At 31.7% G+C, this 20,671-nt stretch overlaps 1 protein-coding gene across 1 annotated transcript; it reads right to left on the bottom strand.

Moving 5' to 3' along the window:
- Window positions 1-9,797: 9,797 nt before the first annotated feature.
- ero1a (endoplasmic reticulum oxidoreductase 1 alpha) lies at window positions 9,798-20,272 on the bottom strand. The gene is given in 16 exon segments (XM_054610529.1): window positions 9,798-11,049; window positions 11,158-11,294; window positions 11,537-11,623; window positions 12,354-12,423; window positions 12,917-13,163; window positions 14,531-14,623; window positions 14,717-14,743; window positions 14,833-14,894; window positions 15,976-16,096; window positions 16,993-17,066; window positions 17,217-17,293; window positions 18,260-18,301; window positions 18,451-18,534; window positions 18,664-18,783; window positions 20,194-20,238; window positions 20,240-20,272. Coding segments are annotated over 16 exon segments (1,380 nt in total). The 3' UTR covers window positions 9,798-10,988.
- Window positions 20,273-20,671: the final 399 nt, after the last annotated feature.

The raw sequence follows: 20,671 nt of genomic DNA, 5'->3' as shown, positions 1-20,671 counted from the left end.
AGCCAACCATTACAATAAACCTGCTAAAGTCTGCTTTTTTTCTTTTGAAGATTGAAATGCCTGAATAAAAAACAAATCAAACAAAGTAAGATGAAATTTTATTTTTTAAGATTTAATATTTAACATATATTTGTCCTTTAATTATAACACAGGAAATGCATACATTTAAAGGAAACCCATTTCCTTTTATTTATTTGTTTGATTGAATTTTTTGATATTTAAATCTTCGATAAATTAGGGGAAATATTTTCAAATCATTCCCCACTTACATCTACACTGCAACACAATGATATTTTAACTATACACAAGTGCTTTTTAATTCTCTGAAAGTTCATTTTCACACTGTATTTAAGTGAGGAAAACCAATATATGCGTGGAAGATCAATAACACAGGAATTGAAGTATGAATTGTAGTAGTTAAATGGGACTAAATCATACAAAACAACTGTCTTTTGCAATTCATTATCTCCATCAATAAGGTTTCATATCTTGTGAACACAAATCAACATTAAATCTGTCATGCAATAAGTAAATCAGCCATATGATTTAAAGAAAAAGGCGTACTACTCTTTCAATCTCAGTTGTTTTGATATTTATATATCTGTTTCTAATGAAATGATGAATATGATTGTGAATATACATTTTGGATTGAGAAGAACTGGTTTTGGTGTTGATCTTAATGTCATATTTACTGGAATAAATATATCATTGTATTCAGATATTCAAGTCATGTTTGCAGGATGAAAACATCACGACCAAATGCTTCACTCTCGTGATAAACCAAGAGTTCCTCTCGTGAGTCCTCACCACTATGATGACTGGATAACTGCTCTAATTAGTTTTGAGAGCCCCACCCTCTCCACTCAGAACACAAACAATGAGTTCATCTGGTTAGTAATGAACATCAAATAATGCAAAACCACATTCAAGCTGCTGCAAGGTTAGAAATATCAGAGAGCAGAGAGAGCTGCAGATGAAGCGTTGTACAAAGACCGGACTGTTAAAGCTCCTCTCCTGTGGAACCAGCTTCCTGTTTCAGTCCGGGGGGCAGAAAATCCTCCTCGCTTATAGTTACACTGCTATAAGTCAAGACAGCCGGGGATACACTACGCTGCTCTCTCCTCATCTGTATGCACTCATACCCTGAAAGGTTTTTCTTGGGGGGGGTTTCCATATTGCAAGAGTCTAAAGAATGAAGATGTTGTGTGCTGTAGTGATTGTAAAGACCCCTGCGGCAAATGTGTGGTTTGTTATATTGGGCTGTACAAATAAAGAAATAATTTAATTAAAAAACAAAGCAAGAGCAGAATCATTCATGACATCTTAATGCTTCATTGACTGCAGTGATGCAATGTTTGTAAATGATGGTGATTTATTATATAAATACACAAAAAATAAAAAGGCTTCATTTTCTAGGGGGATTAAAAAATTGTCTCATTTGTATATTCCATGTTTGTTTAATAGTTTCCAGAGTCCAGTCATTATTTAAAACACTGATTAAAGAGGGGAAACCTGGTTGATTGCCAACTAGAAACAAAATATTAAATATCGGGAGAAGGTATATTATTATAATATATTATATTATAAAGTTGCAATTTCTTTTATTCCTGAATTTCACTACATTAAAAAGTAACAACAAATGCTTTTATCTCCTTGGTTATGAAATAATTTAAGGATAGTTTATATGGACAAAATATTCTAGCACAATATGGGTCATTTCATAACTCAATAATAACATACATCACATTATAGCATGTATTCTGGTAATTCAATAAATAAATATTCTATATAAAATAACCACACCGTTTTGTTTACTTCTGTGGGAATTAAATATTCGACAAATGAAAAGTACCGAGTACTAAGATCAAAGTATCAAGTGAAATTATAGCTAAAAAAATTATAAAAATGTGCAGCCATACACTAACTATGTTTACATGCATGCACACAAATACAGAGTAATCAGATTAAGACAATAGCCTGATTTAACTACACTAGGGTATTAAGATGTTTGATTGGCTGCAGGCACGAAGTTGAACAAATAAAGCTGAATGGAGAAAATCTGTTGGAAAAAACTACTCACAAGTTATTTTAACCAACATTTGGGTTCCACGTGGACCTTTACACATTAATCTCCACCATTATTATGTGAGGGGAACCCTGTGCTGAGCTGTGTGCACTGTTGTATTTTGGGGTAATGAAGCTTAAAGGTTTGAGAAGCTTGTGACTGGAAAGCTGCCAGTTTGGAGTCCAGATTGTTAAATCACATTGAACTTAATGGTAACGTAAAGTGTGGCGTAAAAATGAAACTGTAATGTGATATTCTCTAAAATATTGCACATAGAATTCATAAGAAACAAGTTAGCATGTTCTTGTTATTTTCAAAATAGACAACGGAAGAACATCACTATATGTTTATATGTTGTTTCACCACAATGTGATTCCATTGAAAGGAGATAAATGATCATATATCAATACGCATATGATAATTAGTGATCATTTCTTACAGGTCTTTTATCAATATCCTGTGATATCCACAAATAATTGACCCTAAAGTATCACGTTATTGGAAACTTTCTGCATTTTCAAGAAACGCTGCAGCATGATTTGAATAAAATATAGTTGCAGGTTGTTTTTAAGTTATTAATTCAGCATTTCAAAATTCCCCATAATCAGTTTTGATCCCTTTCCTGTAACGTCTGACAGCCCGAGGCTCAGCGTCTAACTGCCAGCTAACCATGTGACTCTCTCTGGCAGAGAGGCGAGGCGAGGACAGAAAACAAAACCAAAGCAGATCACAGAGAGGCGGAGAGTACAGCAGGCTGAGAGGAAAGGGACAGCTCAGCCTTGTTCCCACACAAACAGCTGTTCTCCCAGTTCATTTATAACCAGAACCACATCAGTGAGGCCATGTTGGGCCCAGAACCGCCTCCGTAGACAGATAACCCTTTAGCTCTGCCGGAAAACAAATTAAAAAAGAGACTGCAGGCTGGTTTGGTTCAATCTGCTGCACGTTGCAAAGATTAACCCAGAACCTGTTTCCCCTGCTGTTCACACTGACTCCCGTGTGACAGCATGAAGCTTTAATGTATAGAAAATAAAACACACAACATATTCTCTGACAAAAAACTGCTTTTACAAAAAAGATCCTTATATTTGCTAAGTGATTTAAGTCATTTATCAAGCAGACATTTGATGTTTACAGCTTCTCAAATGTTGGAAATTGTTGCTTTTCCTTTATGTTATAATATATATATATATATAATACGCTGAATGCCTTTTGGGCTGTAGGTCAAACAAAAAAAAGGAATTTGAAGATGTTATCTTTGTTTTATAGATCAACCGATTAATCAACAAAAATAATCTGCAGGTTGACAAATAATAATAATAAATAATAAAGTTAGTCACAGTTCGGCTAAAAAAATATTTTAGATTGAAGCAATTTCAAGTAAAATTTTAAGTAAATTCATTTTTGATTTCTTATTATATTTATTCTAGTTTCTTGACGCATTGTTTTGATTTTGAAATAACTTTTATAAGATGTATTCTTTCAGATCTATTTAATGTTTTTATATAAATCAAAGATTTTAGAGTAGTAGTATAAATGTCTTTGTTTTTGCATCTTTCAGGTCATGTTTTGGTTATGAAATTAAGCATTCAAAAAACACGCCTGTCAATCAGCCGGGTAGGATTTGATAAAAAAGAAAACAGAAACATTACAACATTACTCTGACCTGCATTCTTCAGCTTTTTGACGTCTGGTGTCACTCTCTTAAATTAAGATTTAAAAAAAGCTTGAGCAGAGAGGTGAGCCAATCAGAGGAGAGCTGACAGGCCGGGTGGGAGTTCACGTTCTGCGTTGACATATTTCATGTTTCTAAGAAATTCCACTTACTTGGCAGGATTTGAAGCCTGAAGCTGGGGGAGGTTTCAGCCTGCCCCGCCCCTCCAACAATACTACTACTACTACTACTACTACTATAATATGTAATACTGCTGCTTTTCAGGGACTCCCAAGCTCCCACCGACGGACCACCGGGCTCCTCTGACGAAACATTCAGCGGTTAGAAATTATAGAGTGGAGATGGTTTCCACTTAAAGCAGGAAACAAACTGTACTTAGCTATGACGAGGTGTCAGATTCACGGAGCGTGTTGAACTCATTTTCTAGGGTTTGAGGTCTGTAAACTCTGCTTTGCCAAAGTAAAAGAGAAATGTCTCCGCTTTAAAACCAACGAATGTTTTCTTTAATTGAAGGGGCACAATCAGTGACATTTCCCACTACTTTTATGAAGAAAAGTGGCATACAATGTATTATTATTCTATAGAAATGTACTTTTTGCCGACTTCAAACCTTAAACTCCATTATACTGCATTTTTTATCTAATATTAATTGAATCATGTGACACTGTGTGAAGGTTAAAGGTCACTAAAACTGTCAAACACAGAATTATCATCCGACTCTGCAAACCTACGAAGCTTTTTAACCTGTTTTAGCTCAATGTTTTTGTTTACGGTACATTGAAAGTAACTCCAAATGATACTTAAGAACAGTACTTATAAGTACATGTTCTGACTTATCTTAACTGTGTACACTACTACTTGTATAATAGTAGTACAGTGCTGTATTACGTAAAGCATATCATTAAGGTTTTTCTATGTAAAAAGTATCTAGTAACGGTTAACTTTAGTGTTAAATGTCAAATACATGAAACCTTTGCAGAGTAAAAAGTACAATATTTGCTTCTGAGATGTAGAGGAGTATAAGTATAAAGTAGCGGGAAATGTACCCTAAAAAAGTACATCAAATTGATACTTAAGGACAGTACTTGTAAGTAAATGTGCTTACTTAAGTTTGCATACTTCTGGGTGTGTTAGTAGTACATTGCTGCATTACATTAAGCATATCAGGAAGGTTTTTCTATGTAAAAGTATCTAGTGAAAGTTAACCATAGCGTTAAATGTCAAATAAATGTGTTGGAGTGAAAAGTACAATATTTGCCTCTTAAATGCAGTCAAGTACAAGTATAAAGTACCTAAAAAGTACCCAAAAATGATACTGAAGCACAGTAAGTACAGATACTTTTAAAGTAAAAAGTATCTAGTTACGGTTAAATATAACGTCAAATAAATGTAGTGGCGAAAAAGTACAATATTTGCCTCTGAGATGAAGTTAAAAATAAGAATGAAGTAGGGGGAAATGTACCTCTAAAAGTACTTCAAATTGATACTTATGTACAGTACAGTACCTGTAAGTAAATGTCCTTACTAACACAACTGTGTGTATATTAGTAGTACAGTGCTGCATATCATTAAGCATATCATATTGTTTTTTCTATGTAAAAGTATTTAGTAAAAGTTAAATATAGCGTTAATGCTCACATAAATGTGGTGCAGTGAAAAGTACAATATTTGCCTCTGAGATGAGGACAAGTATAAGTATAAAGTACCTAAGAAAGTACCCCAAAATGATACTTAAGCACAGTAAGTACAGATACTTTTTAAAGTAAAAGGTATCTAGTAATGGTAAACTATAACGTCAATTACATGGAGTGGAGAGAAAAGTACAATATTTGCCTCTGAGATGAAGTGTAAAAGTATGAAGTAGTGGGAAATGTACCTGAAAAAGGTACTTAAGTGCAGTACTTGTTAGTAATGGTTCTTACTTACTTAACTGTATACTACTGGGTATATTATTAGTATAGTACATCATAACCTTAGCATATCATATAGCAGATATTTAGGTTTTTCTATGTAAAAAGTATAAAGTAAAGGTTAATTATAGCTTTAAATGTCAAATTAAATGTAACGTTTGTGGAGTAAAAAGTAGAATATTTGCCTCATTGATACTTTGTATACTACTGGGTATATTAGTAGTATAGTACATCATAACCTTAGCATATCATAAAGCAGATATTTAGGTTTTTCTATGTAAAAAGTATAAAGCAAAGGTTAATTATAGCTTTAAATGTCTAATAAAATGTAACGTTTGTGGAGTAAAAAGTACAATATTTGTGAGTGGAGTATGAGTATGAAGTAGCTGGATATGTACTCTCAAATAGTACCTCATAAATATCTTTAAGTACTTCATCTAACGTATAAGTACTTGTAAAGGTCACTCAGTAAAAGTACTGACGCAGTATAAATACATATATATATATATTATATATATATATATATAGCATATATCAATATATGTATATATATACATAGTATATATAAATATATATATATATATGTTAAACCAGGATGTGTGACATGTCTTTTATATATATGAAGTATATATATATATACCTCATATATATATTTAATACTTCATATATATATACATATATCATATATATATATATATATATATATATATATATATATATATAAATATATATATATATATACATATACATATATATATATATATATATATATATATATATATATATATATAAACCATATATATATATCTTTATATATATGTATATATATATATATATATACATATATATATATATATATATATATATATATATATATAAATATACATATATATAAATATATATATATAAATATATAAATAAATATAAATATATATAAATATATATATATATATATATATATATATATATATATATATATATATATATATATATATATATATATATATATATATATATATATATATATATATATATATATATATATATATATATATATACATATATATATATATATATATATATATATATATATATATATAAATATATATATATAAATATATAAATATATAAATATATAAATATACATATATATATATAAATATATAAGTTAAACCAGGATGTGTGACATGTGTCTTTATATATATGTATATATATATATATATATATATATATATATATATATATATATATATATATATATATATATATATATATATATATATATATATATATATATATATATATATATATATATATATATATATGTATATATATATATATATATATATATATATATATATATATATATATATATATATATATATACATATATATATATATATATATATAAGTTAAACCAGGATGTCTGCATGTGTCACAGACAGGTGAACAGGTGAGCTCTTCTTACCTGTTTCTCTCCCGACACTGGAGGACTGATCCGGATGAGCTCTCCGGTGTCTCCGGTGTGTCTCTCTCTCTCTCTCTCTCTCTCTCTCTCTCTCCGGTGTGTATATCCGCCTCAGAGCTCCACACACTGCGACATGTTGCGCGTCTCCTCCGCAGACTGCGTCGGTCAGAGGATCAGAGGATCCGGGTCCTTCAGGGGATCGAGGATCCGGGTCCTCCAGCTGCAGGGAGCTTGTTTCTTATTTCTAAGAGCTGCAGGTTTATTCTAACGGAGGGTTCAGTGCAGAACTGGAGTCGGCGGTTCGATTCCAGCGTCCTCTGTCCTGCAGGCGTGTGTGTGATAGAAGCTGCTCAGCATGAACACACTCATCCTCTTACTGCTTTAACCCCTCACCGGCCAGGGCGCCGTGCTGCCTTCACGGACCGTCGGGAAAACACACACTGAAGGCCTCAAACACGTCAGTGCTCACGTCTATATGTATATAAATATATATATATAAATATATAAATATATATATTTATATATAAATATATATATTTATATATAAATATATATATAAATAAATAAATATATATATAAATATATGAATATAAATAAATAAATAAATATAAATAAATATATAAATATAATATATATATAAATATATATGTATATATGAATATAAATAAATATATGAATATAAATAATATATAAATATATAAATATATATAATATATATAATATATATAAATATATAAATATATATATATAAATATATGAATATAAATAAATATATAAATATAAATATATATGAATATATATATATAAATATAAATATATAAATATATATATATATATAAAATATAAATATATTATATATATATAAATATATATATAAATATATATATAATATAAATAAATATATAAATATATATATATATAAATATATATATAAATATATATATATAAATATATAAATATATGAATATAAATAAATATGAATATAAATAATATATAAATATAATAAATATATAAATATAAATAAATATATAATATATAAATATATAATATATAAATATATATATAAATAATATATAATATATAAATATATATGAATATAAATAAATATATGAATATAAATATATATATATAAATAAATATATGAATATATAAATATATAAATATATATATATATATAAATATAAATAAATATATATATATATATAATATATATTATATATAAATATACATATATATATATATATATATAAATATATATATATATATATAAATATATATATATATAAATATATATATATATAAATATATATATATATATATATATAAATATATATATATATATATATATATATATATATATATATATAATATATATATATAAATATATAATATATATATAAATATATATATATATATAAATATATAAATATATAAATATATATATAAATATATATTATATATAATATATAAATAAATAAACTACCTTGACTGTACCTCTACACATAGTACGGTTAAAATGAGTGTTGAACTTGGATTTTAAAATAAAAAATATTTCACAATTGGCCATCAACAACAAATATAAAACGTTAAATCTCTAGTGTAAATTAAATACATACATTTATTTAACAAGAGGATAAGTCTTATAGGTCTACTTAAATAAATTAAGTAGACCTATAAGTTGGCTGGTAAATACAAATATATACAAAAAGTATAATTTTCCTTTAATTACAAACACCTAGTAGTGTAAATGTTTATCAATATTAGATAAAAGGAAATTATGTTTATTTTATATGCCAATTCATCTTGTGTCTGAGAGATAGATTAGCTTGTAAACTTTATACCATTTTTTAATGGAAGAGCAGATCTATCACATGCTTGAAAGTTAAATTGGTTTGTAAATAGAATCAAACAAATAAACAAAGAAAATCAATCTCCCTTTACCCCTCCCCAGTCTCCTCATTAAGTGGGTAGTGGATATTAAAGAATATAAGTATTTTACAAGCAAATGTATTGTATGCTTTCAAATGGTAAAAACAAAATCAACAAAGCCTTACCTCACAACATAGACTAGTTCAAATATTATTAAAAATGTATATATCCGAACATATTTATATCAGGCTTGTAAAATAAATTGGCTTGTATAAAAAAGAAATGACTTAATTCCAAAGGAATTTTATTTAAAATGATCTTTATTAGAGGATATTTGTATATTCATTTATTTAATGCCTTAAAGATTGGCTTATACAAAAAATAAATCAATTAACCTTCACTTCCAAACCAGACATAAAATCATTAAAACATTTCTATGATCTTAAAATACATTTATTCTACAAGACAGTTAATCTTATTTACAAACTCGTGTTTTCAGTCCTAAAACATATTTCAATTATCTGGTTCTGTACAGCAAACAACATCACCAAGACATTCAAAATTGTTTGTGATGTTGATGTACATAAATGCTCTGTTTATAATAATAATCTTGAATAAATAAAGCTGGTTGGTTTTATTCAAGATTATTATTATTTCAATCACAAATAAGACATATTTGGAAATGTGTCTAAAGATAAGATAAGATAAGATAAAATAAGATAATCCTTTATTAGTGCAAATTTCCCCGCTGAGGGACTAATAAAGGATTATCTTATCTTATCTTATCTTATCTTATCTTTAGACACATTTCCAAATATGTCTTATTTGTGATTGAAATAATAATAATCTTGAATAAATGTCAACCAACCAGCTAAACTTGGAAGTTTGAAATCTCGAGGTGTCCCTGAAGGCACCATTAACCCAGACCCACTGATGTAACTGGATTAAAGTTCTTACACTGAGGTTGATAGTTCATGGTCTTATGAAAAAAAGAGTTTAAAAGACAACCAATCTGGAATTTAATCAAAAAATATATATGTATCATTCCCACAAAGTTTCTTGTATCAACACACTCTAAATGTTTAATTTCCCAAACAATGAGATAATCCCTTTACTGAACAAACAGCGCCATCCTCAGGACACCAGAGGCATCACACAAACACTGTGCTGTCATATTGTGTCTGATTCATAAAGCTGCTTATCTGATGTGACATGTTTTCATAGAACAAAGCATCTTTGAATCCACTAAAAATATTACATAGGAGCAGTTTACACTCTTCAGTCTCTCCTGGAATTATTACAGATTCACTGGCAAACACATTCATGTAATAGTAAATATAAAATATATCAAAATGTAAAGTATCAAAATGTAAATGTGTTCAAGAAAAAGGATTTCATTCTTTTAAGAAAAATAAACTCAGCCGTGGTGAAAATAACTAAGTACATTTACTCAAGTATTTATAATATAATTGGAATATTATATTATATCAATAAGTATGTTTTCTTTCGTGTATAATCACCTGAAAATAATAAGAAGTTTGAGTTTGTTGTAATCTGAAACTCACCACTAGACGGCACCAAATCCTACACACTGGATCTTAATATACTATTTTGAGGTACTTGTACTTCATTTACTCCCCTACATTTGATTGCTTTAGTTACTTTGCAGATTTAGATTATTAACACAAATTATAATCAACTATAATTGCAGCATATAAAGTCATTTTAAAGAGCTCCACCTTTACCAGCTGCAACATGAATGCTATTATCACATAAATGCATCAATAATTCAAATTAAATAATATAATGTATAACATTAAATTCTGTATTTGGCCAACCTGCTTTTTGCTTTTAGTGCTTTAAGTATACTGGGTCTGTCTACGATGTTTTCCTTACAGTAACTTTAAGGTAAATAATCTAAATACTTCTTCTGCTCAGCTAATGGAAGCTGATCTTTCTTCATAAGCTCTGATGTCTGAGGAGGACTCGACCTCCACGTCCTCACTGCTCCTCTGCTAACAGCGATCTGAAGTTCTTCAGCTCGCTGATGCTCGTTGAAATCCTGCAGGACATTGAGTCGGTCGGACACGAATGTTTTATACAGTGAAGACAGCAGAAATGTATGTTTTTTGTCCAGTATTTTCTCATTAACATTACCAGACTGTCTCACCTCCCAAAGGCGTTGAGCAGCGAGACGATCTCCTGTCGGCTGAGCTGGAAGCTGGGCTTCTGGTCGCTGGACGACGGCAGAGCTTCAATCTGTCGCTCTGAAAACAAAATCTTCAGCGCCGTTCCTAAACCCTGAGTCTGATGACGAGAGAGAGAGAGAGGAACAAATCACAAAGCTAAAAAAATAATGTAAAGGTTTGATGGCATCATTTAAGATTAAAAGCATGCAGACAACTCTTTAGGCCTATGAGACTGTTTACATCCTTCCAGCAAACATAGATCAATAATTTCATTTTCTTCTCTACAAACCTCTGGGAGCATCATTTGACGTTTACACACTGATCATATTGATAATTATTGATATTGTAACAATGACTGGCCTGCAGTTTCCCCCACAGTCGACACTTGAAGCAGCCGACACAGTCCATGATCCTGGAGATGTTGAGGAAGGCCAGTCTGACGTCCTCCTGAGGAAAAGTAAATGAAAGGTAAATAAAAACCTGCATTCTCTCTCCTGTCCATCAGGGGGCGACTCCTCTGGTTGTATAGAAGTCTATGAGAAAATGACTCTACTTCTCTCTTGATTTATTCCCTCAGTAAACATTGTAAACATGAGTTTATGGTCTCAATCTCTAGTTTCAAGTCTTCTTCAATACAGCATGATGTTCATTTAGTAAATGATGCTCCATTTAGAGTCAAACAGACCATAAAGCAGGGGATGCTTTAGGGCGGGGCTACACACTGATTGACAGGTCGACACCAGAGACGTATACGGCTAATAAGTTTGCTCTTTTTCATCAAATCCTGCACAAAAATAAAAATGCTTTCCGTCGACAAAACATCTCTCTCCACTGTAGAACGTATGATATAATTATTGATATCAATTCTGCAATCAATCTAGATTTCCAACGTTTTATTCATAACTTTTTCTTTCAACTGGGGTGTGTAGATAATAATTACATTTTTTAAAGGACGGTGAATTTATTTATTTATTTATTGTTTGTTTGGTTAAAAAAAAAAAAGGTACAAGAGGTGTCTCATTTTAAATTGTAACAGCTTAAACAGTGTTGTCATGTCCACAACGGCCTGCTCTACCTGGATTCTCCTTCAGTATAAGAAGTCATAAATCTGTTTTAACCTGTAAACTTTATTCCTAAAAGTTTTCAGGTTCAACAGAGTTTTAAAACAGTTCCTCACCTTCAGTTTGGCTGCTTCCTTTTCATCCCCAGAGAACAGAGACGTCTCATTAAAGTGCAGAGGGAAAGATCTGGAAGAGGAAAGTCACAATAAATATAATAAAAACAGCGGCAGCACATGAAACAAGATTTTTTTATGTCATTGAACATAATCTAGAAATGTATCCTTTTACTAACTATTAAAAGATTCCACAGGAAACTCTAACTAAAATAAAAATTACTTGCAAAAAGAGAAAAATAATTATTAAAACTTAATTTTGTTTTTAATTGCTCTTGTGTGGTTTCTCTTCTTTTTTTTTTTACTTCTATTCTTATTTAAATCTTAAATACCATTTGTAATTTATTCTATATACACAGAGACATCTTATTTATTTAAGTTTGTTTTGTATTTTATGCTTTAAATGAACAGATAAAAAATAAAAACCTAAAAATAAATGTTTATTTTGTATAAAGATGCAACATTTACAGAATAAATTACAGAATGAGTACTGGTTAAAGACCACTAAATAAAACAGACTGGTATTGTGTTAGAGACCAGGTCCCGGTCCCGGGCCTCGGACTCACCGGGTCAGCTGCAGGACGTCCAGCAGCAGCTCTTTGTGTCTCCGGTCCTCCTCCGGTCTGCCGGTGAACAGATGGAACGACGGCCGCTGGAAGAACGGCAGCACCTTGGCGAGCGCCCGGAGCTCGATCAGGAACAGGAAGTAGAGGTTCCGGAGCCGCTTGGGCCCCTCGCCGGCCGTCAGCTCTGAGTCGAAGCGCTGTCTGAACTCTGACACGTTGTGACCCCAATTCCTCTGAAACCAGCTGTCTGAAGGGAAAGAAGGGAGGGCTCTAACTCACACAGGCTCCGCCCCCTTCTGAAGAGGGAGGAGCCTGTGCGTATAGAACTAGGGTTACAGTATCGTAACCTTTGACACCTGGCTGTACGTTGACTGTACGGTGGGATGAAGTTGGACATTACTAGTTGTAAGAGAAACATTAATTCAATTTTAATGTTTCTTTTTTTTTATTTGTCTTGTGTATGTTTGTATTTGTTTCTTGAAAATCTTATAATGAAAAATCCTTGAGAGGGATGATTGGGAGTAAATAACAACACAGCTACAGAAAGTTCTGACTCACTGGATCAATCAGACAGTGGAACTAATTAAAGGACAAGTTCAACATTTGGGGAAATGTGCTTATTCACTTTTTTGCAGAGAGCTAGATGAGGGGATTGATACCTCTCTCATGTCTGTACACTACAGCAGCTGGTTAGCTTAGCTTAGCACAAAGACTGGAAACAGTAGGAAACAGTTAGCCTGGTTCTGGTGACAAAGTCCCCCGACTCAAAAGATCACTAAATAAAACCTTGTAAATACAGCATATTATTTTATCTTGTTTGTTTTATCTGTGCAAATATTGCAAAAAGTGTAAAAGCAACAATTTACCTCTGAAGCTCACTAACAGATTATTGTTATAAAATAATAACAAAGAAATCTGTTTCAGTGTATCATTTTTGTTTTTTCATTTACGTTTGTTTGTGGAATAAACACTGGACAGAGCCAGGCTAGCTGTTTCCCCCTGCTTCAAGTCTTTATGCTAAGCTAAGCTAACCAGCTACACACTGACTGCAAATATATAAAAATAGTGGTGTTGATTTATTTAAAAGGAGGTCTCATTTAAAAGTGATTTTTACAAATGTTTATGACCAAATTTAACTTTAGTAAGACTGTCAGTAAAATGAGACTCTGGTGCTCAGGAGCACTACCACCTTTGTCCACAGGGGCCGCCAAAATCAACACTTGATGAAAGGTCCTCATAGTAACTTTAATAAATTCTACTTAGTCCTTCATTAGAGGCAAGTTTTCTGAATATTTTATGTTTTCAGTTTTTCTCTCCTTTAACTGCTTCCTGCAACTATTTTAAGTCTAAATGTTGTTTTGTCGAATTTAATTAAGAGCATCTTAAACATTAAGAAAGTGCAGAAAAGTTACCTGATCAGTCAGTAAGAGGAGTTGTATTGTTGGAATTAAAGCTATTAAAATGTATATTAATGCTGAATTACACAGGTTACTTATTTTTCCATTATTCTATTTGAGAACAATCACTTATTTATAAAGAATTGATTCACTCTGATACTGTTTTATAATGATTAAATGTTGTTTTCTGAATAAATAGAGTGTTAGCGTGTCTCACCTTCCAGCAGGTATCTGGCGCTCAGGTGGATGTTGATGCTGGCGTGGAGTCCAGAGATGAGCCGGTAGAAAGCTCTCTTCTCTACACACTGACCTGACAGGACGAAGACACACAGAGAGGAGAGGTGACAAAAATAATACGCAAAATAAAACATGTTTTCTCTGTTCAGGTGAAACGTTGGCTCACCTTCCAGCCAGCTGTAGAAGATCTTTGCTGTAAATAAATAAACAAATAAACACATCATTAACTGACTGTCTGAATGAAGTGAATTATGGTTTATGTTCCAGTGAAGAACCTCGTACCTTCACTTCCTGAGCTCCTGTGGAAGGAGTTTGGCATTATTGGTCGCTTGATGGTGAACGGTCTGTGGAGAGAAAGTAAAAAAGAGAGAGTGATGGATTCTACTTGATTTATCTGTTTCCTATATTTATCAGATTTAAGCAGCACTAACTGTTGAGGGTTTTGAAATAAATACTTTGACCTTTTCAGATGCATTAAATGTTGTTTTTGGGTACTGGAGGAAGAAGTATTCCTGAAGTATTTACTTCAGTAAAAGTACTGAAACCAAACTGTGAAAATACTTCCCAACAAGTAACATTCCTGCATAAAATCCGTCGCAAACCACCAGTATGTCCGAAATACAACCTATATCCTCCATTTACTATTTATATATATATATATATCAAAATAATATCCATTTTGAATCTAATATTATATATTTATTATTTAAAAAAATATTTCCAAACTGACATATCAAATTATCTCAATGGGGTAATGTGAGTAATTTTATCAAATGTGAGAACCTCGTATCTCTAAAAATAAAAACGTCCAGTTCTCAGCTTTGTGACGATGCGTTTTCCAGCTGATCCAAGAGGCTTTTAAACAGTTTATTGATCTGAAGAAGGAGGAGGATTTCTCAACACATAAAGGAATATTTCATCCTTCAGTTTATCGCAAACATAGTTTAGTCACAGTGACAACACCCTTTGGTTTGTGGACTGCAGTTTTGAAGCTACAAGTTTGGCAATTTGGCCGTGGACATCTCCTTTTCTTTGCAACCGTCGGTGACACATGAGGGAGGAGCTAAGAACAACTGAACGCTGAATAAGACGTTTGTAAGGGACTGAAATTTCTCAATATTGTGAAATTTAAAGTGAGAACACACTAAACGGTCAAAAGTGTAAAAACAAAACACAGACAACTCCCAGATCTGACAACAACATGGTAGAGACCTGTCAATCAGTGTGTAGCCCCGCCCTAAAGCATCCCCTGCTTTATGGTGTGTTTGACTGTAAATGGAGCATCATTTACTAAATGAACATCATGCTGTATTGAAGAAGACTTGAAACTAGAGATTGAGACCATAAACTCATGTTTACAGTGTTTACTGAGGGAATACATCACTCTGCTCTGAGCTGTAGTTTTGTATCACAGTGAGTGTTTACTTGAAGCAGTTCTCCTCGTAGATGCTGTTCCAGATCTGCAGGACTTCTGGTCCTCTGTAGCCCGTGAAGCGTTCCGGGTTCAGCAGCAGGTCGACGTACTGAGAGTCTGGAGACTCCTCGTCTGAGAAACAGAAACACTTCAGTCAGCTGTTAGTCACTAATAATGAATATTAATACACCTTTGATTTATCAGACAGGTGTGATCACAACTAAAGCAAAAGTAAAAAAAAGTAAGAGGTGGAGGAGGGTTGAGACTCTAGACGACACCTGTGTGGCGTTATGATAATAATAATTATAACATTATGAATAACAATAATTATTATTATTATTATCTACAAGAAATGTATTTGTATTGCATAACATTACCTATAGATTATATGTTCTTTGGTTTTTACATGGTTAAATTGTGTTCCCTAAAAATAATAATTACATTTTTATTTTTTTTTCAGTTTTTTCATTCTTAATATTTAGCTCATTAAAACTAGATAAATGTTATCTTCACATTCCCTAAAAATGTCTGTATTCTTTACATTTATATTAGAAAAAATACCTACTTTTTAATCATGTTCCCTTAAAAAAGTTTATATATTAATATTTGATTCTGTTCCCTAATAATTTAAAATACTTTTAATCATATTTCCTAAAATATTTCTTATGTAATGTTCACAAAACACTTTTTACTCTTTTTCTGAAAGTAAAACATTCTTGAAATAAGCTACATTTTATATACACAGCCCCTCAAATGTGTGTATTCTCTTTACTTATATATATATATATATATTATTATTATTTTTTTTAAAGAATGATATCATCATGTTCCTTAAAACAATATATTATTTCGATTATCTTCCCTAATAATTTTATATACTTCATCATTTTCCCTGAAAATATTCTTTGCATTATGTTCACAAAAACATTTTTTTACTCACTCAGTTATGTTTTCCTTCATATGAATATATTCTTTCCATTAATATGTTTAATTATTTGTATTTAATCTGTTGATTGATTTAAAGTTACCGTCGACCACACAGAAGCGCTCGGCCTCGTCGTCGTGTTTGTTCCAGTTGATCAGAGCTTCTCTGGTCTCAGCACTGAAATGAAAACAGAGAAGTCTGCTGGTTCAACGTCACTGTGTACGAACAGAGGTCAGAGGTCACGCAGGAGATCCAAACTGTACTAAACGTAATGTACTATTTTAAAGTACTACTGTGTGTATTGTCTTGTATTTTATCTGGACCGACCTTAAAGAAACATCGACAGCTCCGAGGTTCTCCGTCTGCTCACACTCAGCCGTCTGCTCGTTTGCTTCTGCAGAATACTGAAGAACACAAATAACAGATGAATACTTATGATTCCACAAAGTAGTTTTTTAATATTATTTACTATCATTTGAGCAAAGAAGGACACACGATGGTGGAATATTGATCCACTGACGATGTGATGTATTAATGTGTTGATTTAGTGCAAATCTTTTTTGAACTTTCCTTCAAGGATTTCATTCAGTCCTAAGTGATTTAAACAATCCTATTTTTCTGTTATTAATTTTTTGCATTAGCTCATTTTTAAATACTCACATATAGTGTTGTATGTATCAAGGTGATGTCTTTGAATTTTTGTAGTTTTTTAAGAGAGTGAATGTCTTTGTGATTAATGTACTGTTGTTTATCTTATGTTAATGTGGTTCTATTTTAAGTAATGTGTTTTATTGTAATGTTTAGTTTTTATGCAGTTGTTCCTTTAAAACAAATTGAATGACTCACTTGGTTAAATAAAAGTTTATAAATAAAAATTCACTTAATCAAAGAATATTTTCTCCTGTAGGAGACAACAAAAGTAACTGTAGTCTGTAACTTGTTCAATTCCCCGAAGAAAATACACAACATTTTCAAATTTGTAATTTCCTATAATCACAAAAATGTTTTGAAAGGACCCCAAACCTTTGTATCTATAGGAACTATTACAGCGTCCCATTAATTAGTATTTTTTTATAATAACAAACAAAAATAGAGCCTTTAAATTCTGTAGTTTATTTTAAACATCTCCTATATTCTATCTACATTTTTTATAGCTCCTTAAAAATTAGTTATTTATTATTTCACACATAACTACACATTTTGTTACACTACTTCCTCCCATAAATCCCAAATATTTGTTATAATCCCAAAATTATGAATTTGTTATTTATAAAATCAGGTGGATTTAGGGCTTCTAATGGACAAATAAAAAACAAAGAACTTTCTTAAAATACTTATTATTCCGATTTTATAAATCTTGAGTGACTAACCTTGTTGTGTGAGGAGGATCTGATCCCCTCTGGAACCTGGTTCTGTTGGGCAGAGAACACAGTTTGAGTGACAGGTGACACAGGTGACACAGGTGATACAGGTGACACAGGTGACACAGGTGACACAGGTGATACAGGTGATACAGGTGAGTGTGTTTTGTATTTTTATTTCAGCAGGTAGATGAACTCACAGGAGAGCAGGGCTTCACAGCGCAGTCCTTCAGACCACAGTGACCTTTGACCCTCCAGAACGGACACGCCTTGTTCAGGTTCACCTGCAGACCGTCGACAGGAGGCCTCAGTAACACACCCGTCAATATGTGTGTGTGTGTGTGTGTGTGTGTGTGTGTGTGTGTGTGTGTGTGTGTGTGTGTGTGTGTGTGTGTGTGTGTGTGTGTCCTCACCTTGTAGAACCTGAAGTAGTCGGACTCCAGAAGCGTTTGCAGTTTGGGGAACAGTTTGTCGTTGTTGAAGCCGTCGATGGTTTCTACGTCACAGGTGCAGTCGTCCAGATCTCCTGTGACCTGCGGAGGACGAGAAACCGGATCTGATCCAACAACCATCTACTTCCTGTCTGACCTAACAAGTCACCCAATTCTTCTTCTTCTTCTCTTCCATTAATCATCTCACGACCCCTCAGATTTATGTGGTGACCCTTTGGGGGGCCCCGACCCCTATGTTGGAAACTACTGGACTAAACTTCAGAGAGTTAAAACATCAGGATTAATAAAAACATAAACCAGAATAATTACTTACAATTTGCATATTTAGTACTTTAACTTTTAATACTTTGAGTACTTCTGTATACTAGGTATACTATTTAAATGAATGACTTCTACTTGTAATGTTGTACTTGTACATCATGTTATTAGTATCCAGCCAATGGGAGGCTACAAACCTCAAGAGGGTTAAATAGGAATTTAAAATATTTAAAAGGAAAAGTAGCAAATCTTCACATTTGGAAAACATGATAAACTATTTAAAATATTAATCAAACTAATTATTCAGATGTTTTATGAGCAAAATAAAACACCATTTGTAAAATATTAAAGCTGTCAGATCAGTAATGGAGTAATAAAAGTACAATATATGACTCAGAGATGTAGTGAAGTAGAAGTATAAAGTGGCACACAATAGAAATACTCAAGTAAAGTACAAGTACTGCAAAATTGAGAATAGAATAAGTACTTAGTAATAGGAGTAATAGTACTTAGTTACTTACTCATAACATCCCCACACCTGTGCATTAAAGAGTTAAATCAACTTTACAGCATAAACTACCTGCAGAACTTTGAGTGACATGATAAACTATTTAAAATATTAATAACATTTTATTAAAGAAATAGTTTCTTATATATTTATGGAGAATCAATGAATCTAAAGCATCTGCTAAATGACTGTAATGTAATAAAATCTACTAATTATTCAGATGTTTTAATAGCAATAAAAAACACATTTGTAAAGTACTAAAGCTGTAATAAAAAGTACAATATATGACTCAGAACTTGAGTAATAGTACTTAGTTACTTACTCATAAAATCACCACACCTGTGCATTAAAGAGTTAAATAACTTTACAACATAAACTACCTGCAGAACTTTGAGTGACATGATAAACTATTTAAAATATTAATCAAATTTTATTAAAGAAATAGTTTCTTATATATTTACAGAGAATCAATGAATCCAAAGTATCTGCTAAATGACTGTAATGTAATGTAATGTAATAAAATCTACTAATTATTCAGATGTTTTAATAGCAATAAAAAACACATTTGTAAAGTACTAAAGCTGTAATAAAATACAATATATGACTCAGAACTTGAGTAATAGTACTTAGTTACTTGTCATAAAATCACCACACCTGTGCATTAAAGAGTTAAAGTAACTTTACAGCATAAACTACCTGCAGAACTTTGAGTGACAGTCTCTCACCTGACAGAAGCACCTGCTGTCCGCACATCCGGGTCCCTGGAAGGAGGAGGAGGAGGAGGAGGAGGAGGAGCAGCTTCATCACGACCCTCGTCTGCAGACTGACCTGTGTGTAGTGAGAGCAGAGAGAAGTTCATCAGAGGATCCGGGATCCATAGCAACCAGTCAAAAGTTTGGACACACCTTCTCACGATGACGTCATGTGACGTCATGCTTCCTGTTTGCAGTCTGCTACGTGAGAGACGTGACAAACCAGCAGGATGTCTTTATTTAATGTTTAATATATATATTTAATATAATAAACACATTATGTAAATATTAATATATATATATAAAGTACCATAAAAGTTTGGACACACCTTCTCAGAATATTATATATATTAGTATAGTATATATATATAGTACCATCAAAAGTTTGGACACACATCTCATTCAATGTTTTTTCTTTATTTTTATTTATATATATTTTTATTTTATATAT

This window comes from Anoplopoma fimbria, chromosome 2 (assembly GCF_027596085.1).
Source record: "Anoplopoma fimbria isolate UVic2021 breed Golden Eagle Sablefish chromosome 2, Afim_UVic_2022, whole genome shotgun sequence".
Classification (NCBI taxonomy): Eukaryota; Metazoa; Chordata; class Actinopteri; order Perciformes; family Anoplopomatidae; genus Anoplopoma; species Anoplopoma fimbria.
The sequence above is the reverse complement of the archived record's forward strand: the minus strand, read 5'-3'. Positions and strand labels throughout refer to the sequence as shown.